General features: G+C 47.1%; 1 protein-coding gene across 1 annotated transcript in view; it reads left to right on the forward strand.

The window, feature by feature from the left end:
* The window catches only part of Polr3a (RNA polymerase III subunit A), a 39,655-nt gene extending 17,020 nt beyond the window's left edge, over positions 1–22,635 (forward strand). The window contains exons 12-31 of the mRNA XM_057770082.1: positions 86–155; positions 1,159–1,286; positions 1,396–1,534; positions 2,458–2,622; positions 5,135–5,307; positions 6,856–6,967; positions 7,830–7,948; positions 8,512–8,649; positions 10,586–10,756; positions 11,897–12,010; positions 13,218–13,304; positions 13,388–13,470; positions 14,237–14,407; positions 15,470–15,563; positions 15,744–15,836; positions 17,317–17,481; positions 18,006–18,170; positions 18,529–18,660; positions 20,242–20,374; positions 21,921–22,635. Of these exons, the coding sequence (XP_057626065.1) occupies positions 86–155; positions 1,159–1,286; positions 1,396–1,534; positions 2,458–2,622; positions 5,135–5,307; positions 6,856–6,967; positions 7,830–7,948; positions 8,512–8,649; positions 10,586–10,756; positions 11,897–12,010; positions 13,218–13,304; positions 13,388–13,470; positions 14,237–14,407; positions 15,470–15,563; positions 15,744–15,836; positions 17,317–17,481; positions 18,006–18,170; positions 18,529–18,660; positions 20,242–20,374; positions 21,921–22,069 (2,601 nt within the window). The 3' untranslated portion in view covers positions 22,070–22,635. The remainder of the gene's footprint in view (positions 1–85; positions 156–1,158; positions 1,287–1,395; positions 1,535–2,457; positions 2,623–5,134; positions 5,308–6,855; positions 6,968–7,829; positions 7,949–8,511; positions 8,650–10,585; positions 10,757–11,896; positions 12,011–13,217; positions 13,305–13,387; positions 13,471–14,236; positions 14,408–15,469; positions 15,564–15,743; positions 15,837–17,316; positions 17,482–18,005; positions 18,171–18,528; positions 18,661–20,241; positions 20,375–21,920) is intronic.
* Positions 22,636–22,960: the final 325 nt, after the last annotated feature.

A 22,960-nucleotide genomic window follows, 5' to 3' on the forward strand; every position in this document is an offset into this window, starting at 1 on the left:
ATGTGATGCCTACAGTCACGGGATGCAGACCCTCAGGCTGCTCTGTCCAGCCAGAGTGGCTGACATGTGCTTGTTTCTCCTTCAGACCAAAGCGAACCTTGTGACCCCAAGAAATGGGGAGCCGCTCATCGCTGCCATTCAGGACTTCCTAACAGGTGAGCGTTAACTTGAAAGGAGACTTTGGCTTCCCAGGCACAGTGATTCAGACAATGGCTATTACCTGTCTTAGGAGTCTTTCTACTTTTAGTTTGAAAGTAGACAGTGTGCCCCTGGGTGGCTCAACTGGCCTGGCACTCAGAATCCTCTTGCACACTCCCGGGTGCCAGGGTTATGGGTGTGCACCACCATGTCCTGTCCTGTATTGAGATTTGCCATTCTGACATATTGAGATTGTTGGAAGTGGGTTTTGCTAGTTGTTTATCCATTTGATTCTGTGTGTACTCACTGAGCTCCTCAAACTTGGCAGGTACTTTTTTGTTGCTTGTTTTGTGGTAGAGGCTGGGGGGCGGGGTAGTGGTGGGGTAGGCCTTCATGTAGGCTGAGTGGGGTACAGGAGACTTCATGTAGGCTTAGCTTAGTAGGGGTACAGGGGACTTTATGCAGGCTTAGTAGGGGTACAGGGGACTTTATGCAGGCTTAGTAGGGGTACAGGGGACTTTATGTAAGCTTAGTAGGGGTACAGGGGACTTCATGTAGGCTTAGTAGGGGTACGGGAACTTTAGGTTTAGTAGGGGTACAGGGGACTTCATGTAGTCTGAGGGGGCCAATGGGCTTCATGTAGGCAAAGTTGAGGGATTCAGTGGGCTTCATACAGATTGAGTTCGGGGGCGGTTTGGTAGGGCTTCCTGTAGGCTGAGCATGCAGGGGGATGTTCAGTAGGGCTGCATCTGGGATGGTCCTGAGCTTCCCATGCAGCCAAGGCTGATCTTCCTGAACCTGGGGGTTTTCTAGGCCTAGTGTCTGGCCTAGGCTCTGCCGCTGCTCTGAGAAGAGCCGTAGATGAAGCAAAGCCACTTGACTTACTTTGGAGTAGGGTTGGGGGTACAGTCAGCACCTCTGTTTTTATTCTTCTCTGGGGAACAGTCTGATTTGACTTGAAGGTTGAAAATGTGTGTGTTCCCCCACATGGTTCCTTTCTGTGCTGGTTCTTTGCCTTAGGTGCCTACCTCCTCACCCTCAAGGACACTTTCTTTGATCGAGCCAAGGCTTGCCAGATCATCGCTTCAATACTGGTTGGCAAGGATGAGAAAATTAAAGTGCGCCTTCCACCCCCTACAATACTAAAGGTGCGTTGGGATCTGTGTGGATGGCTAGTGGAATGGAGGGGACCGTGCTGGTGCTGGGCTCGCCCGCCCAGAGTCACTGCACCCTCATCTGCTGCCTCCTCTCCTCCAGCCTGTCACTCTGTGGACTGGAAAGCAGATCTTCAGTGTCATCCTCAGACCCAGCGATGACAATCCAGTGAGGGCCAACCTCCGGACCAAGGGCAAGCAGTACTGCGGCAAGGGGGAGGACCTGTGCGTCAATGATTCCTGTGAGTGCATGGGATGGGGCGGACTGGGAGGAGCAAGCGGTGACCTAGCGTGAGCTTCACTGGCTAAGAGCAACTACACTCTTTCTGCAAAGGGTCCAGGACAGTGTAGCTGCGCTTCTGCTGGTGTCAGTCTCTGTGGACAGCAGACACCGTGTGGCAGTTCCAGTGCTCAGAGCAGTCCTTTTAAAGGGTTTTGTCAGTTGATGCAGTTTGGCTTTTTTCTAAGAGACAGGGGACAGGTGGGCAGCAAAGGTTGTTTTAGGTTTATACTTTATTGTCATTATTTTTATTATATGCCTTGTAGACCATGTGTTCATTGTCTAACAGCACTACTAGTAGGTGTGGGTTTTGTTTGTTTGCTTGTTTTTTATGTTTTTTTGAATGGATATAAGCCCTCCTATCGTGTCTCATACTGACCTGGAACTAACAGCAGCCCTTCTGCCTCACCTTCAGGAGTGCTGGGACTTCGGTGGGGAACAGTACCGTTTGACTCTACTTTGGTGGTTAGGATTGAACTCAGGGCATCATGCCTTCCCTGCCCCAAGACTAATTTTTTTTTAAAACTGATTTCACTTAGGCAGAAAGAAGAAGTCTTGCTAACATGCAGATTTAGTAGAATATAACAGAAAGAGGATTAAAATACAAGTCATCTGAGTCCCTTTAAAACAGTGGTCTGAGTGAGGTTCACAGCCGGCATCCCATAGCTACTGTATAACACAAGCTCCATAGCTCTCCCCAGCTCACTGGCTAACAGGACCTCGGGACTAGCTGTGAATCTCGGGTGTGCTCATGGGTTCTAGCATTTAGAAGGGTGCTGGTTTTCTGAGAAATTCTTCAGCTGTACTAGGAATTTTCAGGACATAAACATATTTTTCAACCAGATAATTGTTCATTTAAATGCATTGTCAGTATCACCCTTCCAGATGTTACGATTCAGAACAGTGAGCTGATGAGTGGCAGCATGGACAAAGGAACCCTGGGGTCGGGATCCAAGAACAACATCTTCTACATTTTGCTGCGAGACTGGGGGCAGAATGAGGCTGCCGATGCCATGTCTCGGCTTGCCCGGCTGGCTCCTGTCTACCTATGTGAGTATCTCAGCAGCTCCTTTTTTCATGGAATGCTGTAGTTGGCAAAGGCTTAGTGTTGTAGGACAGTGTGTTGTTTCACTGTTTTCATTCCCACACCCAAACCGGATAAAGTATGCTAAATCGTCTGTGTATTTATCTGTGACTTCGACTCACTACTGACAAGTTGGTAGATTTGAGTTTGATTTTCATTTTTTTCCAATCAGAATCTATGGTAGCTTCCTATTGTCTGTGAAATGGTGTATTGCATAAAAAGGTCTTTGTGGGCTGCTTCCCAAGTACCTAGAGAAACTCAGCTTCTGAAATTTAAATGAAATTTATGCCCTGGCAATGCTGAAGCATACATGGGTAGTCTGTATATGGCAGTTCTGTTGAATTTGGTCCATATTGGGTTGATGAGGACTGACCAGGTCTCTTCCTCCTGTAGCCTCTGGGCCTCCCATAATTCATTCCAAGCAGATGGTTCAGTATCGCCCCCCTGTGCTCACATGGCTCTTTCCTTTGCTCGCTCATGCTTTGAGGGTAGCATCTATCAAGTGATTTTTGCATGATTCCCAAAATCGAGTTTTGTTGTCTGTGTGTCTCTGTGTCTGTCTGTCTGTGAGTATGGGTACACTGATACCACAACGTAAGTGTGGAGGTCAGGGTACAACTTGTAGGAGTTTTTCCTTCTACCACGTGGGTCTTAAGGATCAGACTCTGGTATCAGGCATGGTGGCAAGCACCTTTACCCACTGAGCCGTCTTGCCAACCATAAAATTCTTCTCATATTTGACTAACTCTTTGCCTGGATGAAGAATTTTAGACTGGATATTTTACCTTAGAATCCCCTCAGTATTGTTCTGTTCTGTTGCAGCTTCTAGAGGTACTGTGGAAAGGGTGCAGCCATTTCTATCCCCATAATATTTTAAATTTTTTGTTTCCCATCCTGGAGACCATCCTGTGTCTTATGTTTAGTATTGTTGGAAAGGGTCACAGTGAAGCCCTGGTGCAGGCTCTTTACTCTCTTGTGCTAATCACTCAGTCGTTCCTATAACTGTGCAGTTATAGGAGCAATTTCATCATTATTTCGTTGATAATTTTATCTCCATTTCTTTCCGTTGGAAATGTGTTAATTGCATTTCCAGTTACTGGATCAATTCTGTTTTTCTTTTTTTCTTAAAAACGTTGTCTTTATTCTCAATTCTTTTTGTCTTTTATCATTTCTGTTGGTTTTGAATGTTTTACTTGGTAAGTCTTAGATTTCTGACAAAATGATCATTATTTGCAGATAAGGTTATCTCATTGGGATTTTTCCAACTTCCTCTGTTTTGTTTATGTTTTTGAGACATGATCTCACTATGTAGCCCCACTGGCCTGGAAATGGGTATGTAGACCAGGCTGGCCTCAAGCTCACGGGATCTGCCCGTCTCTGCCTCCCATGCAGAATTAGGGGCGTGTACCATCACACCTGGCAGGAGTTGCCTCACTTTGATCTCTGGATTTGACTTTGATTGCTCTGAAGAAATTTTACTGGGTATTTTTATATTTGCTCCCTTAATTTTCTCTGTCCTTTTCTCTTTAATTTATACTGTCATATTTCATGTTAAAACTTCCCTAAAGGGATAGAGAGATGGCTCAGAAGTCCTAAGTTCAATTCCCAACGACTACATGGTGCCTCACAACCATCTGTAATGAGATCTGGTGCCCTCTTCTGGCCTGCAAGCATACAGAACACTGTATCCATAATAAATAAAATCTTTAAAAAAATAAAAAACCTAAATTGCCCTAAAATCCATGAGATCCATATTGTTCCTTGGTTATTCATTCATCCGTGGGTGTGAGCTACTCATCACTGACTGGAAATACAGCTCAGGTTTTATTGTTCTCTAGGTTCTTGGTTTGAGCTGAGAGCCAGTCTTCTCACTCCAGGGCCACCACCTATCCCCGTCATTAACAGTTTTATTTAGGGAGGCTTGATTTCTTCAGAGACATTCCTTCTAGTTTCAGCCTCCCCTGGGGATAGAGACATGGAAGCTGGCCAAGGAGGGGGCTCAGGACCCCACATCATAAACTGCACAGATGGTTATCATCTTATCTGACTGTGACTAATGTTCTCAAATCCAGAGTTCTTGGTTCAATTGCCATCTTCCTTCCAAAGGAAGCCCAGAGCCTTTCCTCACATTCGTTGTCCTTGTTTCCAGTACATTCATCTCCATGTCTGCAGACACTGGTGACCTCACTTCCACCCAAAGACACTGTAAGGGACTCTTCTTTCCCTTGCAACCAAGACTGGACCCTCAGCCACCCACTTTCATATGCGCAGCTTAGGCCTAGTCTGTCAGGGATGGCGTTTATGTTTGCCCTTTTTTTCCCTATTGTAGACCAAACCCAGAGTCACATAGTGCTTCCTCTCTCCACTGAATTCAACCGTTCTCCTTGAGTGATTTCTGAGAGGAGGAAGGCAGGCAGCAGGGATGAGCTCTGCCTGGCAGCTTTACTGATAATGATTATCACTCTTCTGCTCCCTCAGCTAACCGTGGGTTCTCCATCGGGATTGGTGATGTCACACCTGGCCAGGGACTGCTCAAGGCTAAATATGAGCTACTAAATGCTGGCTACAAGAAATGCGATGAATACATTGAAGCCCTGAACACTGGCAAGCTGCAGCAGCAGCCAGGCTGTACTGCTGAGGAGACACTAGAGGTGAGGCTGCCCTCCAGATGGGCATGGTCAGTTGTCCTGCTTACAGTGTGTTTGGGATGGGCCAAAAGCCATGAAGAGAAGGTGGCAGACAAACAGGGCAAGCGTGGGGCATATTCTTGTCCCACTCCTGGCTTGTGTTCTTGTTTGGCAAAGTGGGGCTTTTGCTCTTTGAGCTTTCACAGTCTGGTATGAGAACTTGGATTCATTTGACATCATGGGTCTGTGCTTCACTGGGGCTGCTCTGATTGTCCCTCAGAGCGTCTACCTCCCTCTCTGCAGCATTCCTCCATAGATACACCACACCAAAGCTCAGGACGCTGATCATCACCGTGACTTGGATACATGATAAAAATATTCATGTTGGGTTGTTTCACACACAGCCCACAGCCTCCTCATGTTTAAAGCCACAGGGCTGAGTGCATCAAAATCTGTTCCTCTCTTTTAGCAGCCTGAAATTCAAAAGCAAATGGACCAGGACTTGGGGCACTGGGCATTTTAATGTTCTGTTTCACGATGGTTTCACTAAGTAGCTCAGGCTGGCCACAAATTCAAGGTCTTTTGCCCTCAGCCTCGAGTCTTGGATTTGTTACCATACCTTGCTTTCTTCTGCCTTCTCCATGGGCTGAGTCTTGTACCTTCACCTCCCTATAGTATGGAAAATAGACCCTTGAAGCATTAAGTATTCCCAGCTGTGTGGGGTGGCACACACCTGTAGAAGTTCAAAGCAAGTATTTTGTTTTCTCTTCAAATCATATAACTAGTTTTCTAAAGAGGGCTCAAAACCAGGTCAGGCTAATAAGAAGTGTGAAGATGAAGAATTCTTTCTTTCCATGAGAGTTTTTTAAAGACAGGTTTTATATACCCCAGTCTCTGATTCAGAATCCTGCCACGGTTCCTGAGTGCTGGGCTCCCAGGAGCGTCCTAGTCCCCTGGAAGTCAGCTCCTTTTCTGTCTTCCTGAGTTTTAGACAGAGAGGTGAGAGGAGGTTTCTCACCATACCCACTTAGAAAATTAATTGAGGCCTCAATAGGACGACGACCCCCAGAGGGCTCAGCAGCTCAGATGTGAGCTGTGTCTCTGCTCACAGTCAGGTGGTCCTGGAGTCATCTTATCACATTCTCTGCTCGTGCAGATTGAGAGCATGCTGGGTGAGGACGGGTAGAGACAGAACTACAACAGAGTGAGCAGTTCTCCTTCACATGAGCATTTACATGTGTGCATGCAGACATGACTGGATGTCCAGCTGCTCTCACAAAGACAGCAACACAAAGTCATGGGCATTTGCTTCATGAGCAATTTGAAATATTTCTTAGGAGTTTGTTATGCACTGGGATTCACACTCTTCCAGGACCTAGGGGAAGAAAGGCCTTAGTGAAGCTTGGGTTTTTTGATTGTCAAGTTCTGGAAACTTCATTGATTGGAAATCTGACATCCTGATGAAACAGTCTTGATTTTCTATAAATATCAGATTGAAGGTTATTGATCTGCAGAGCCAGAAAATGGCTCCTCAAGTGCTGCATTTTCTTCCCTCTCTGCCCCTCCCCTCAGGCCCTGATCCTGAAGGAGCTGTCTGTGATCAGGGACCATGCTGGCAGTGCCTGCCTCCGAGAGCTGGACAAGAGCAACAGCCCACTCACCATGGCCCTGTGTGGCTCCAAAGGTGAGCTAAGCCCTCAGAGTTGGCTGTTTGTGTGCCCTGCCGGGGGTTTGTCTCTAGAACACTACTTCAGTGGTTGTATCTTCATAGAGGCAATTCATTTCTTCAAGTGCCTGTCTCTAAATCATGGAAGACTGAGCTTTTGTTTGATTTGGGTTGGGACAGTTTAAGTCTTTTGAAGACAGTAGTTGGGAACGTGACGGAGTTCCTGAGTTTGAAGGTGCTTTGACTAAATTTGGTGTTAAAAAGAAAGCTGGAAATTTTTAGATTGAGTGATGTGGCAATCTTTTTTCTTTTCTTGTGTGCTGAGGATCAAACTGAGAACCTCACCCCTCTTAGGCAAGTATGCTACCGCTGAGTTATAGCCCTAGCTTAGATGTGGCAAAATTCTTTAATTTCATATTTACTCAGACTTTACAGCATTGCTCAAACTCAGAATCTCCTGGCTTCTATTGCTGTGAGTTTTTATTCATCATGAAATAAAATTCCAGCTCTCTAACTTGAATGCCCTTTGCCCATTGCTCTGCTTCCTGTTCCTGGCACTCACCTAGGGTCCCCCTCTATCTTTGCTTCTCTCTCACTCTCCCACACACATTCACACTCCTTCTCCCCTTCCTCCTCTCTGTGCAAACCCCATGTCCAGAGGCCAATCTGTCGTCATCTGAGTGACTCCAGTGGACCTTCCCTCCACCCCACACATGCACATGTCCCTGAGCCCTGTCCTTGGTTCCAGCTCTGTTACTGTCATTCTGTCCTTCAGTAACCTTGGACAGGTCGTGCTGTGTCACATTCTATTTTATGCCCTGTTCTGCTTGGCTTCTGTTATTGTTTCCAGTACAGTTTTCCATTTCTGACCTGTTCCCAGGTTCCTTCATTAACATATCACAGATGATCGCGTGTGTGGGACAGCAAGCCATCAGTGGCTCCCGGGTTCCAGATGGCTTTGAAAACAGATCTTTGCCTCACTTTGAGAAACATTCGAAGGTAAATGGCAGTAGAAGCTACACAGTCTTTTAGTCTAGATTGTCCCTTGAGGTCTTATCATTCATCTGTTATTTTCACTTGGTGTTTACATAGAATATGTTGCTGTGGCATTGAGTTGCACTGCATGTCAGTCTGGCCCCACTGACTGCTGGTGTCAGAGCTGCACTGCCCTCGCTGCAGTCTGTTTTACATCTTCAGCACCTCTAGCTACAGGAGGTTCCGGTTTGGAGGTGGGCGGGGCCTGCCCACAATATGGAAGTCTTGAAGACAATGGCTTCCCAGGGAATGGGTTGGGTGCCCTCTGAGGTCCTTGGCTCTTCTGGAATAGCAGTTTCAACTCACATTCTCCTCTTCCTAGCCTCTAACCTGCACCAGCATTCTAGCAAAGATGGAGTGCCTAAATTATTTCTCCTCTAGGCAAGGGCATAGGTCACCTGTCAGTTCTTGAGTCACTGGCTGGGTTTGTGTGTAGCCTCTTGGGGACATTTTCTGATGTGGATGGATTTTAAAATTTTTAGGCCTTGAACCTTGTTTGATTTTCTGTTTTTCCTACCTCTCTTTAGCTCCCTGCTGCCAAAGGCTTTGTGGCCAATAGCTTTTATTCTGGTTTAACGCCTACTGAGTTTTTCTTCCACACAATGGCTGGTCGGGAGGGTCTTGTAGATACTGCTGTAAAGACCGCAGAAACAGGATACATGCAGGTAAGTTGAGGAAGTGTCCTTAGCAACAGAACCACAGCACCGTGTGAATGTGAGCCTGAGAGCCTCATCTGCTCACTGTGTTCATGCCTTCTTGTGTGCGTGTCAGTGTGCATGCGCACGTCCTTGTGTGAATGGCTGCATTCATGTGTGCATATGTGCGTTGGTGCGTGCTTTGTATGAGAGCTGTGATTTGCCCCTTCTTGGTATTAAAAGGTAACATTTAGACTTGTTGGTGCTCTGGAATTTAAGAAACAAACAGAACAGTAGCCCAGGACAGATTATCCTGTGTGCTCTGAAAGGCAGAGACCAGATTAAAGTCCCAGGTGACTAAGTCTCCTAGAGGCAAATGCTGAGCTTATAGCCTTGAATTTACCATTGAACCTCTGTAAGCTGTTTCCTAGCATGACAGGGGAGTGGGGTAATCACTGCCTGCTAGTTACTGAAAGGTTTCCAATGCTTATAATCACTGTTTAGGTCTCGTTATTCATCCTTTCCATGACTCCCAGGAATACAGCTTCAGTGACAAGGCTGAACTAGATAGGGGGTTCTTTGCTACACTTACAAATGGCTGTAAAACTTGACCCTCTGTGTCCCCTTTAAGGTTGCAGCCAAGGATTTCTTTCCAGACCCCATGATCATTTCCATTCTCCGATACAAGCTCTCTGTGTTGGGGGGGGGGTGTCTGTGTTTGTTTCTGTTGCTAGGGATTGAGCACAGGCCACCCTAATGCTAGGTCAGCACATTAACTGCTGAATACAGTCCTGGCCCCTCGAAATCGGTCATGTTTTTGATGGTTTAAGATACCTATTAAAGTTGGCAGACCATGCCGGGCGGTGGTGGCGCACGCCTTTAATCCCAGCACTCGGGAGGCAGAGGCAGGCGGATCTCTGTGAGTTCGAGGCCAGCCTGGTCTACAAGAGCTAGTTCCAGGACAGGCTCCAAAACCACAGAGAAACCCAGTCTCGAAAAACCAAAAAAAAGAAAGAAAGTTGCCAGACTACATTGTTGGGTCACATGCTTGATACAGGTTTGTGTCCTGTCCCCTCTGCAAATGTGGTCCTCGCAGACTACATAACCAAGATTTAATGATCCAGTGAGTCAGACAAAGGTGACGATGGTGAGGTAGTGGTCAGAGACACTCGTTCCAGACAGCACCCTGTGTGTGCCTTGTTTGTTACCACCTCACGCTGTTGTCTTCTGCTGGGAATGCCCTTTGGATTCCAGGTATGCCGAGTTTGTCAGAATCCAGTGATCTGTGAGTGCTTTTTCCACTCATGTGAGGAGCTCTGACTTAGGGTGTTGACATGAACAGTGTGAATTTCCAAGAGCACCGTGTTAGCCTAGGTGGAGTGAGTTCTGGCAAGGGCAAGCTTGTTTTCTAAGGTTTCTCTCATTCTCTAGTCCACAGTCACACTGCTGGCTGGTGGTGGAGGATTTTTCCAAGAGTAGTTGGGAAGTGGTTGTTATCCTTCATTCAAAGTCTGTTGCCCTGCTTCCTCCTCTGTCCCAAAAGAGAGCTTGTATCTGGATCTCTGTGGAACCTGGCATGAATGTGCGTAAAAACTAGTTTGTACCGTAGGGAGCTGGGTGGGAAGGCTAAGCAGCTGAGGAAGCAGAGTTCTTGGAGCTGAGGTTTCTGATGCAGGGAGTCTTGACAAGGGTAAGACTCCGGAGGGTGGAGCGTAAGCTGCTCTCACTGCACAGGCACGGGAGGTACTCTTAAGGGATTACTAATAAAGTTATGTTGATGTAACTAAAGTACTTGTCACTTAGAGCTGGGGATGTGGCTAGGTGACAGAGTGCTTACCTAGCACACACAAGGCCCTGGTTCATCTGTAACACCATGAAAAATAAACGAACAAATAAATGACCTGAACCTTGAAATTTTGAATGGTAAGTCTGATTGTTACGAAGCAGCTTCCTCTTCTTCCTGTAGAGAAGGCTGGTGAAATCCCTGGAAGACCTGTGCTCCCAGTATGATCTGACAGTGAGGAGCTCCACTGGTGACATCATCCAGTTCATCTACGGAGGAGATGGCTTAGATCCTGCCGCCATGGAGGGCAAAGATGAGCCTCTGGAGTTCAAAAGGGTTCTGGACAACATCAAAGTGAGATGCAGCGCTCTGTTGAGGGGTACAGTTCTGGGGGGCTTTGTCATAGGTGTCGGTCCTGTTTGAAGTACCACAGTTCCCACTCAGTCATCTCTGCCTCAGTACTAGATTAGCACCTTGCTACTTTTAGTTACTCTGTCTCTTCATTCGGGAGTCTATTGTTAGTCATATCAGATGCCAATGGAAGAGGCGCTGACTCCTCTCCTGGAGTGGCACGGACTTGAGACAAGCTTTATAAAGAGTGGGTGTTGGGCAGAAGGCTCATTTCATATCCTGGAGCCAGGAATATGATTTGGAACCACTCTTTTTGAAGAGTAATTGGAAAGTATTCACTTGGATATTTGTTTAGTACCTTTTGACCAGTAGTAGTAGAAGGTGGTTCCACTAAGGTGTATTTTTGCAGTTGTTTCTAGTAGTTGGAAACCACCAGGCAGAAACCATTGAAACTTTGAGGAAAGCCCGAGCATGAGGAATATTGTTGCCCCTCCCCTCTGGAGATGTTTAGTTGACTGGCTACTTTCTGTAGTGTTGAGATTGAAGCAAGGGCTCTCTTATGAGCAACACCTTGATTCTTTGTTACTCTTTTACTTTGTGTTTTCAAGCAGGGTCTTGCTCAGCTGCCCAAACTGGCCTTGATTATGTTTTGAATCCAGGCACTTTTAACTTCTGATCTATGTTCCTGGGCCTTCCAAGTAGCTGACCTTACAGGGTGGGTGGGCCATGGGGTCTAACTTTAGCAGTGTACATTTATGATATAATTCTGGGGTGGAATTGAGTTGGGAAATAATAGATCCAAACTCACAAATTAGAGTGGAACTCTTTAAATAAGATGGGGATTCCTGACTGGACATGATAGTGCATGCCTGTAATCCTGTCCTTTGAAAAGGAGGAAGATCAGGAGTTAAAGGCCACCTTCTATTATATAGTGAGCTTGAGGCCAGCCCGAGCTACCCCATTCCGTCTCAGACCAACAAGACAGCATATCAGTTTATCACTTTCACATGAGAATTGGAGTCACAGGTTGCTAAAACTTCACTGAGTTGTTTAGTTTTATGTCTATCTAGTAAATTCCTCCCCCTAGTACTCTCCCTCTCCCCTCACCAGGCTTATGTAACACCATATTCTTTCTGTGCTCAGGCAGTGTATCCATGTCAGAACGAACCTGCTCTCAGTAAGAACGAGCTCACCTTGACCACTGAGGCCATCATGAAGAAGAACGACTTCCTTTGCTGCCAGGACAGCTTCCTGCAGGTAGGCTTTGCCTGCCCAGTGGTGCTGAGAATGTGGTCTGACAGGTGCCCCCCACTGCGTTCTGTAAACTATGGTCTTAGTGCGGTTTTTGTTGTGTCCTGCGCAGTACCTCACTAGCCAGCATGAAGAACTAATGTCCTGTCTTCCTGTTAGAAAAAGAACCTGGAGAACTGGTCTGTGTGAGCCCTGTCACTAGTCACAGGTCTGCTGTTCAATTCGTTCTGCAGCCGTTCTGAGTATCTCCCATTAAGGACTGCCATGTGTCTCAGATTGCAGTGCTTTCCATCACAGCCAGAAACAAATTGTGTTGTCTTCCCACTCTTCTCTGGGGACCTCGTCATGGTGTGCCTTGAGAGTTTTCTTGGTTAACCTTTTGTTTTTTACTGTGTGGGTCCTGGGAATTGAACCTGGATCCTCCGGAAAGAGTAACCAATGTTCTTAACTGCTGAGCCATCTCTCCATCTATTTCTGAGACTTTAAATCTTACAATTAAAAAAAAAAATCTTTCTTAAATGAAATCATTTCTATCTAGAAAAATGTTTGAACTGCAGGGATACCTCCATGTCTCATTTCTTCTCAATATAAAGAACAAGTTGAGCGAGCAAGGTGTGGTGTCATATGCCTTAAGGTCCAGCACGGGGAGGCAGAAATAGGTGGATCTTGGTGAGTTCAAGGCCAGCCTAGTCTACAAAGTAAGTTTGAGGTCAACCAGAGCTGTTACACAGAGAAACCCTGTCGTAGGGTTAAAAAAAAAAAGTGTTGGCTAGCCTAATCAAACATGAGAACCAGTTACCAAGTAACCATAGGAGAGAGCCAGTGATGTTTAGAGTGAGTGATCGTGCTTGCTTCCAAAGAAACCTTCACAGCGGAGTCATGCATGTTCTGAGTGTGGAAATGTGTGCCTCATAGGGTCCCCAGCACTACGCTGAGTTCCATTCCACAGCCTTGTGGCCAAGGTAAGGGCCCAAGGTAACTCATGGAAAAGTTTGGCTAATGAGGTTTAATAAACAGATCAGTTTCCCCAGAGTTAAAGGCCCCTTACAAGCACTGTATAAGAACCAATACCCTCATTGTGTCCTTGCTGCTGTGTATTTAGTAGCTGCTAAGATATGGTTCACTTTGTCCATTGTTGGAAGTTACAAAAATGATTGTGCTGTCCAAATTATTGAGAATCATGTAATTGATGTGTGTCGTATAATCTTTTCAGGAAATAAAAACATTCATTAAAGGGGTGTCTGAGAAGATCAAGAAAACCAGAGATAAATATGGCATCAATGATAATGGCACAACAGAGGTACAGCCTTCCCAGGCCTGTTGGGACACAGTGTTTCACTGATGCAGCTAGTCTTGACTGTGCACTTGGCTTTGTCCTTCCAGCCTCGTGTGCTGTACCAGTTGGACCGTATCACTCCCACCCAAATAGAGAAGTTTCTGGACACCTGCAGGGACAAGTACATGAGGTAGGCATGCTAATTGTCCTAGACTCCCAGGCGTCCATACAGGACTCCTGTGCTTGGGATAGTCTCACTGGTTCAGCATCCTGGCTGGCCTGGTTTCATCTCTGTTGATGTGATAAAATTTTCTGACTAAAAGCAGCTTAGAGAGGGAAGAATTGATTTTTGCCTCACGGTTCCATATTAGAGTCTATTTGGGGGAAGGCAAGACAAGAGCTCACCTAGTCACGGCACACTGACATTCAAGAGCAGAAGAAACAAACACCCATGCAGCCCACTCGCCTCTGCTGATGCGCTAGCTTTCTTCCCTGTTACACAGGTCAGGCCCCAGCCAGTGGAATGATTCTGCCCATTTTACGTTGAGTCTTCTCATCTCAAGAATCTATATATACAAAGGACTTACAAACGCATTTCCTGAATGTCTTTTCCCATAAAAATCTCATGATCTGTGTGGCAGATTTCATCTCTCTGACCTCTTTAATATCCAGTAAGAGCAGATCACTACAAACTTAAATCACATGCTGACCCCACAGAATTTAGTCATATTGTCTGCCACTCTTGACCGTCTTGCCTGCCTAATGGCACTTGTTCCTAGTCTGCGCAAGCCTGTACCTCTGGCTCAAACATTGCCTGGCTGATTGCTGTTTGTATCCTAAACCTAACAGAATCTATATATTTCTTCTAAGAGGCAGTAACTTAAAGCCTGAATGGAGCAGTTTTGCTGCCCTTTTCTCTGTTGCATCCTATCCTCTTCTGTGCCTTTTTCTTCTAGAGCACAGATGGAGCCAGGCTCTGCAGTGGGTGCACTCTGTGCCCAGAGCATTGGTGAACCAGGCACCCAGATGACCTTGAAGACCTTCCACTTTGCCGGGGTAGCCTCCATGAACATCACATTGGGTGTGCCACGGATCAAAGAGATCATCAATGCTTCCAAGGCTATCAGGTAGCTGCTCCCTGGCTTGTTTCTTGAAGACCAGTGGTCCTTGTCCTCCTGAATTCCTGTGCTTTGTTAATAGGTTAGTGTCTGGTGTTCATAGGGCAAGTTTTTGTTGTTGATGAGTGTTTGGATTTATAGAAAGTCACTCAAGTAAAGACTGAATATAGTCGAAATGGAATCTGTGATCTTATTTTTGTTTTTTAAAGATTTATTTTATATATATGAGTGCTCTATCTGCATGCAGGCCTTTAAGCCGGAAGAAGGCATCAGCCCACTAGAGATGGTTGCCAGCCACCTTGTAGTTGCTGGGGATTGTTCAGGACCTCTGTGAGAACAGCCAGAGCTTTCATCCAAGGAACCATCTCTCCCACCCCGTTTGGAATTTTTTTATGGTTTCTAGTTACATGGAAAGGGAAATACTAAATTAGCTAGGAGTACTGAGCACTGGGTCGGTGGACATTTCATCCCTTTGGTGTGACTACTTCATGTCTAGGTAGCTCTGACTGGTTTTCTCCTGCTTGGCTTGTAGTCATTTTCTGTAAGCCCTGAGTGATTCTCTGTCAGATTTTCAACAGACCAGAGACTAGAAGAACTAGAGATACATCATGTTTTTAGGGGTAAAAATCGTTTTGCCTATTCTTTTAAGTTCTGCAGAAGAATAACACCAGATGTTAAGTAGCTGCACCTGGGGGAGCAGCTGTGGCTCTCCAGGTGGCCGGAGGTCTGCTTGCCTCCTGTCCCAGGTGCCTGTGTTGATAGGTCACTGTTGTGAAGACAGAAGGGGCAGTGGTGCACAGAGGAGTAGGATAATTCTGGAGAGGGTCAGAGGGAGGTGGCCTGTATGAGGAGTTAGCTGGGAGCAGAAAGAACTGAGAGGGAGGGCTCCCTCCATCAGGAAAATTTGTTCAACCCTCTCCTGGATGGAATGGGCCTGGGTCTCCTGAAACTAGTCTTAGAGGTCTGTGAAGTCCTTTGTTGAAGGGCTCAGGCCTGTGAGTGGCACTCAGGTTTCATAGCAGTTCACTGCACAGAGCCCCTTCCTTGTGTGCCGATCCCTTCTCCTTGCAGCACTCCGATTATCACAGCACAACTAGACAAGGATGACGATGCAGATTACGCACGCCTGGTGAAAGGCAGAATTGAGAAAACCCTCCTGGGAGAGGTAAAGAATCCCTTTTGTTAACAAGGGATTTCAGCAATGTTGAGGAAGTGCAAGAGCAGCTGTGGATGGGTCCTGCAGCAGCGTCCATGTGCCTTAGAGGGGAGTGTGTCTGCGGGCCTGGGGTGGGAGGGGGGCATGAGAGTGGAGAGAGACTAATGCTTTGCTCTTTTGCCATGGCAGATCTCAGAGTATATTGAAGAGGTGTTTCTTCCTGATGACTGCTTTATTCTTGTCAAGCTCTCCCTGGAACGGATTCGACTTCTCAGATTGGAGGTGAGCCAGAGAGGTAACCTGTGGAGGACGTGATCGCATGGGTCTTGAGACAGGTGCTGATAAACCAGGGTTAACGGTGAGCAGAAAAAGAAGCAGTGTAAAGATATTGGCTGGTCTGTGTTGTTGGTCACGTCATTAACTGTCATATCCTTCTGAGCTGACCCTGATGCAGAAAGACTTGACCATTATAAGAAACTAGTTGACTTGGTGTGGGTATGAGCTACATTTTTTGGTTTATCATCACAGGCTGTTAGGATATTTGATCTCTGTCCATCTTTATGTGCTATCAGGAGCCCAGCCAACTCTGCTTTATGCACTTGTGCCCCCTCCCTCCCCCCATAGCTTTTGACTGGTTTGTAATATTTTAAATTGGTGAGTTAACCTGTCCCCTGAGACTTGTATTTGTGGTGATAAGAGAACAGTTGACTGATAACCGTGTATCTGAGGTCAGCTGAGGAGTAGGAATTGCTGGGGGTCAGCTGAGGGGTAGGAATTGCTGGGGGTCAGCTGAGGGGTAGGAATTGCTGGGGGTCAGCTGAGGGGTAGGAATTGCTGGGGGTCAGCTGAGGGGTAGGAATTGCTGGCTGAGAGCTGTCACTTTTCTTGCTCTCTAATCCTTAAGCCAGTCTTAGCCTTGAAAAACTCTGGAAGCCATTCTCAAGTACCAGTCTTGTGGTTCCCACATGACAGTCAAGTCTATCTTGCTGTGGACCTTGTGACACAGTTGATGTACAGGCATTGATGTAGCTTGTTAATAGAGGGATTTCCTTGCTTGTACAAGGTCTTAGGTTTATCTAGGGACGAGATAAAAATAAAGAAAAAGTTAAGAATCCAGTTAGATCGGGAGTGTAGCACACAAAGAGCAACCTTTCAGTCCTCTGGCCTCCTTTCTCCAGGAGGCCAGGTTGTTCTCTGTGGTTCTGTTGCCATTGGTTGGGCATGCATGTATTTTCAGTGAGGAAAATGTTCATTCTTTGAGTGAGAATAAACTGATACTTATGAATCAAGCACATATATTGAACATAAATATGTAGCATATCAAAATGTTGTGGTGTTGGAGAGTTGGCTGAGCAGTTAAGAGCACTACTTACTGCTCTTCCAGGAGACAAAAGTTCTGTTCCAGCCCCACATAGAGTAGCTTACAACCTCCTGTACTCCAGCCAGAGGCCAGAGGCTCTGAGCCCTTCTTCCTGTCTACCTACACACAGGTGATACACATCCACACAGACAAACACACACACACACGAATCAAAAGAAAAGTAAACTTTGTGATAGGGGAGGTGGCACAAACATAATTGCCAAGACTTCTTCAAGAACTGTCATCATGAGCAGGCAGACTCGGGCAGATCTCGGAATTGTAGGACAGCCAGAGCTACACAGAGAGACCCTATGGTGGCGGGGGGAATATTACATCAAGGATGAAAGCCATTGGCATGGAAGTCTGCAGGTGGCTGTTGGTGATGCCCCCGACACTTTGCAGGTGAATGCTGAGACAGTGCGGTACTCCATCTGCACATCCAAGCTCCGAGTGAAACCTGGTGATGTGGCTGTCCATGGTGAGGCTGTAGTGTGTGTCACCCCCAGGGAGAACAGCAAGAGCTCCATGTATTATGTGCTACAGTTCCTGAAAGAGGATCTACCCAAGGTGAGGCAGAGTCCCCCTGTGGAGAGAAAGTCGTGAGTGGGCTTGGGGACCAGGTCACTACAGAGACCAAGGATGGCACCCCAGTACTTCATGGTCATATACCCAGGGAGTCAGTCTGGTTCTTGGTTCTTATTGATATGGGGGCTTTGGGAGTGGGTGGTGTGCTTGTGGGAGTTGACTCCTCTCTGCTTCCTGGTCTTAAGGGTCAGACTCGGGTTCTCAGGCTTGGTGGCAGGTTCCTTTATCAACTGTGCCCTCAGCCAGCTTTTATACCTACTTCTGAGACTGCAAGTCTGTCTGTCTGTCTACTGCCTGCTCTCTCTTCAAGCTGACTGTAGGTTGAAGCACAGTCCTCTGGACCATCTGTCTCCTGACCCCAGCAGTACCTAGGCACTCCTGGAGTGCACACACTGCTGGTGACAGTGGGACTTAGAGTGGCGTGAACTTGGTTACCAGCGCATTCCTCAGCCCAGTTTCTGAGGTTTCTGGTAGGGACAGCATCTTAAGCATTGTGTTGAATGTAGGTGGTGGTACAGGGCATCCCAGAGGTGTCCAGAGCTGTCATCCATATCGACGAGCAGAGCGGGAAGGAGAAGTTCAAGCTTCTAGTAGAAGGTGACAACCTGCGGGCAGTTATGGCCACCCATGGTGTGAAAGGCACCCGGACCACTTCCAATAACACCTATGAGGTACCATCGCATCTGTATCCTGAGCCAACACCCAGAAGTTTCCTGTCCCTGACATTTGCTTTTCTTACCCCGACAATTACACAGCAATCTGTTTTTTTTTTGTTTGTTTGTTTGTTTGTTTTTTGAGGCAGGGTTTCTCTGTAGCTTTGGTGCCTGTCCCGGAACTAGCTCTTGTAGACCAGGCTGGCCTCGAACTCAGAGATCCGCCTGCCTCTGCCTCCCAAGTGCTGGGATTAAAGGCGTGCGCCACCACCGCCCGGCTCACAGCAATCTGTTTTGGCAAATATAGCAGTCTGTGCTTTGTGTTTCTCAGACAGTCCCCAGAAGGGACTGCCACCACTCACTCCGCTCTCTCTAGGTGGAGAAGACTCTGGGCATTGAGGCTGCCCGGACAACCATCATCAATGAGATCCAGTACACGATGGTCAACCACGGCATGAGCATCGACAGGAGGCACGTGATGCTGCTCTCTGACCTGATGACCTACAAGGTGAGAGAAAGGAGGCTCTGGGTTTCAGAGTCTTGAAATCCACTGTCTGGCAAACAGAGCCAGAGAGCATGTGTAGCATATAAAACACACTTCTGTGAGGACTGACCTGGACAGGAAGTAAGGTCACCACCAAAAGGCCCATGTGTGCTGGTGAGACCAGGTGTTTCGGTAAATTCTCAGTATGAGAATTTCAACACAGGCAATCATTGGAGGAGAAAAACTTCAACGTGGCTTTTTTTCCTATGTCCTAAGTCCTTTATTCATTTATTCTTTTTGTTGTTGTTTTTGTTTTTCAAGACAGGGTTTCTCTGTAGCTTTGGGGCCTATCCTGGAACTAGCTCTTGTAGACCAGGTTAGCCTTGAAGTCACAGAGATCCGCCTGCCTCTGCCTCCCGAGTGCTGGGATTAAAGGCAAGTGCCACCACTGCCGGGCCCATGTCCTGAGTCTTATTGTCCAGCCAAACTGGCCATTACCAAAACCAGGGTGCCCAGGTGACTTGGGGTGTTGTTTCCCTAACCCATCCCAGTGCTGCTTCTGTAGCCCTCCAGAGAGGAGGGGTGTAGCTCAGTGGTACAGCGCTTGCTAGCATGGTCCCTGTATTTGATCTCCATTAGCGCAAGTGCATGCACGCACACAGTAAGTTACCTTGCTCTCAGGTGGGAGTGTCAGGGAAGCTGCTCTGGGTGTTTGCTCCCGCTCCATACAGTACTACATGTGTTTACATGACCCTTTCCTGACAAGCCTCTACTGCACTAGAGGAAATTATGGAACCAGAGGTGTAGCTCACACAGAGCAAAGTCATGGTGAATATCCCTGAGTTTCTGGGCTCATCTCCAGCCCTTCCATTTATGTGGAAGCCAAAGGTCAATCTTGGGTACTGTTCCTCATGAGCCGTTGATTTTGTTTTCTGAAATGCTTTTATGAACATATAATTATTATGCATAACCTGAATTTCATTATGACCTTTTTGTGTATTATTCGCCCCTGATACCCTCTCTTGTATACTTCCTACTCCCCTTATTCCCTTCCTCTTCCTTCTAGTCCTTCTATTTTCAAGACTTTTTTCTTAATGACCCAATGAGTGTCATTCGGGCTGCTTACAAGGCAAGGGGTAAGGGAAAGGTTATTAACTGGAGCGTGGGTACGTCACCCGTGTTTACATCATTGAAGACCATGTCTGACTATTCTAACAGCCACTACCTGGCTACAAATCCTCAGTGAGACTTCGTGGAGTCCTTCACTTGATAAGATGTTGATAGCACCGCTCCTGTGTGGTTCTGTTTGTGTTTGGCACATTTCCTTGACTGAGATTACCTAAATTGTTTCTAGTATTAGCTTCTTGATGTAGGACGAAGAAGGAACCCCCTTTTTAAAACTCAGGTTCCCAATTCTGTGTGACACAGCTCCTGGGTACAATTGACAAGTAACAGACTCCTTGTCCTTGGGATTATCCCTGCCTCAGTGGCTGTGAAGCTGCACTGAAAACCATCTGCTTTTAGTGGTGCCATGAATAGATGCTTGGCTGATCATACTGGTCCTGGAGTGGCTTGAGACTCATCTAACCCTCTTCCCCGGCACAGGGTGAAGTCCTGGGTATTACCAGGTTTGGCCTGGCCAAGATGAAGGAGAGCGTGTTGATGCTGGCCTCCTTTGAGAAGACAGCTGACCATCTCTTTGATGCTGCTTACTTTGGGCAGAAAGACTCCGTATGCGGTAAGTGTGCAGTGTTGAAGGCCTATGGCTTATAGAAAACGAATCTTTTGTCTTCAGAGTCCTGCTAAGGCACCCTGCCTTCCCTCTCCCCATTCTGTGAGCTACTTTCAGTGTAGACAGTTCTTCAGTTCCCCAAAAGAAAATATAGACCCTGAGCCAGTGGGGACCTTTTAGTCCTTAAAGCTATACTTGGCCACATTGACTGACAGCCTACGTGCTGTCCAGGATTGACAGAAGGTAGGCGGTGTTAGAGCCAGCAGGTGTAGCAGTAGAGTGGCCTGTGTTCCTGCCTCCTATGAGGCACTGAACATCATTTTAAGAGCCAAGGTGGCCGGGCAGTGGTGGCGCACGCCTTTAATCCCAGCACTCGGGAGGCAGAGGCAGGCGGATCTCTGTGAGTTCGAGACCAGCCTGGTCTACAAGAGCTAGTTCCAGGACAGGCTCCAAAACCACAGAGAAACCCTGTCTCGAAAAACCAAAAAAAAAAGAGCCAAGGCGCCCAGAAAATGTGGAGACAGAGGTTGAAGATGGAGAGAGAGGGGTGATGGGAAATCTAGGTGTGGGAATGCACGCCTTTCATCCCAGGACTCAGGAGGCAGAGGGCAAACAGATCTCTGTGAGTCGAAGGCCAGCCTCTTCTACATAGCCAGTTCCAGGCCAGTCAAGGCCACAGTGAGACCCTGACTTCAGAACATCAGGAGAAGAAAGGTGAGGAGGGTTAGAACAGGAGAAGCCCGTGTACGACTTTTGCAGCCTTGGCACAGCCTCTGTCCCCCACCCTGCTTGGAAATGTCCCTATACATGGAACATTCCAGTTTAACATTAACTCCCACTATGTATTGGATTTAGTTTGGCTTTTCACCTGTCTTGTTCTGGAGTTGTTTTGGGCATCAACTTAGAATGCATCTCCCTCCAGCTTCCTTCCTGTGATATCAGAGTTCTAGCACAGAGCCTTAGAGCTTTTAAGACTTGAAGGTCGTGATTGCACATGCCTTTAATCCCAGCACTCTGGAGGTTCTAGGCAAGCCTGATGTACAGAAGGGAGTTCTAGGGCAGCCAGGACTACATAGAGAAACCCTGTCTCCAAAAACCAAAACAAAACAGATAGACAGTCTTGAAGTGGAGCCAGGAGAGGAGGAAATTCCTGTCCCTTCTGGAAGTTTGTGGCAATTGCCTTCCAAGTGTTCTGATAAAGGCGCTGCTACCCCTGGGCCTGGACTTTCAGCTACATTGTCATTTTTTCTTCTGGGCAAGAAGCTAAAGAAGGAAGGTAGCAAACGCATCTCCTGATCGTTTGCAGGATTCCTCCTACCTAAGCAGTTCCCCGAAGTCTGTCTACCTCCTGCTTTTTGGCTCCTGTTAAAGTGAGCTGGCTGAGGCAGGCACTGTGGTTCCAGAGACGGTGCTCCTTGGCCGTCCCCCGGTATATGCATGTGGGAAGGAAAGTGGTGAGCCAAGTTCAGTCAGGTGGTGTGTGGTAGAGCTGGTTCTCAGATCCCCAGTCTGCAGTCCTGTGTAATGTGACCTCGATTCTGCTTGGTTCCAGGTGTGTCTGAGTGCATCATCATGGGAATCCCAATGAACATCGGAACTGGGCTCTTTAAGCTGCTGCACAAGGCCAACAGGGACCCAAAACCACCCAGGAGGCCCCTGATCTTCGACACAAACGAATTCCACATCCCTCTTGTCACGTAGTCTATGGCAGGAGGTCACCGTTCCTGGCCTTGGCTCGTTGTCCTGTCTGTTGCTGAATGGAAGAAGTTTGTATCCCTTGAACAGATGCCTGCATGACCTTAAGTGGTGCACAGGGCCAGACAAACACCATGGCCTCAGCAGGAACTCCTCGGATGGGGAACTGGGAGTCTACTTGTAACCTGACTTGTGGGGGCTCACGATGGCTACTCAGCCTGCTCAGTGCCTATTTCACCTCACTCTTTCCCTGCAGAGGACCCTAACGTGTGCCCACTTCTGCCTGTGAGCCAGGTCTGGGCCCACAGAGGCCAGGGCACAGTTCTGATTTCCCCTCCTTTGGCGGGATTTACACTGATGTACTCATGTAAATACATTACTGTTATTTATTTGTCCTGAGAGAAATACAGTGTTTGTTGTTATTTTACTTTGAAACCAGGAACTGTTGAACCAAGAAAACCAGCTTCAAAGCATTCCTGGAAAAGCAACTAGGATGTGAGGTCCGCGTGGGATGGCTAGTTCCTGACTGGACACAGTCTATTTTAATTTAACTGCCTAAAAAGCAAAGGAAATAGAAACTTCAGGTTTCCTAGCAATGTGAGTCGTTTTTGAAGGACTCTGTAGCCTGTGACTCTTTTTTTTTTTTTTTTTTTTTTTTTTTTTGGATTTTTTCGAGACAGGGTTACTCCGTAGCTTTTTGGTTCCTGTCCTGGAACTAGCTCTTGTAGACCAGGCTGGCCTCGAACTCCCAGAGATCCGCCTGCCTCTGTCTCCCGAGTGCTGGGATTAAAGGCATGCGCCACCACCGCCCGGCTAGCCTGTGACTCTCAAGTGAAGACTGTCCAATGTCATTAACAATCCTGAGGAAGAAGGGGCGATTCCTCTAAAGTCTCTTAT

Source organism: Chionomys nivalis, chromosome 5 (genome assembly GCF_950005125.1).
Source record: "Chionomys nivalis chromosome 5, mChiNiv1.1, whole genome shotgun sequence".
Taxonomy (NCBI): Eukaryota; Metazoa; Chordata; class Mammalia; order Rodentia; family Cricetidae; genus Chionomys; species Chionomys nivalis.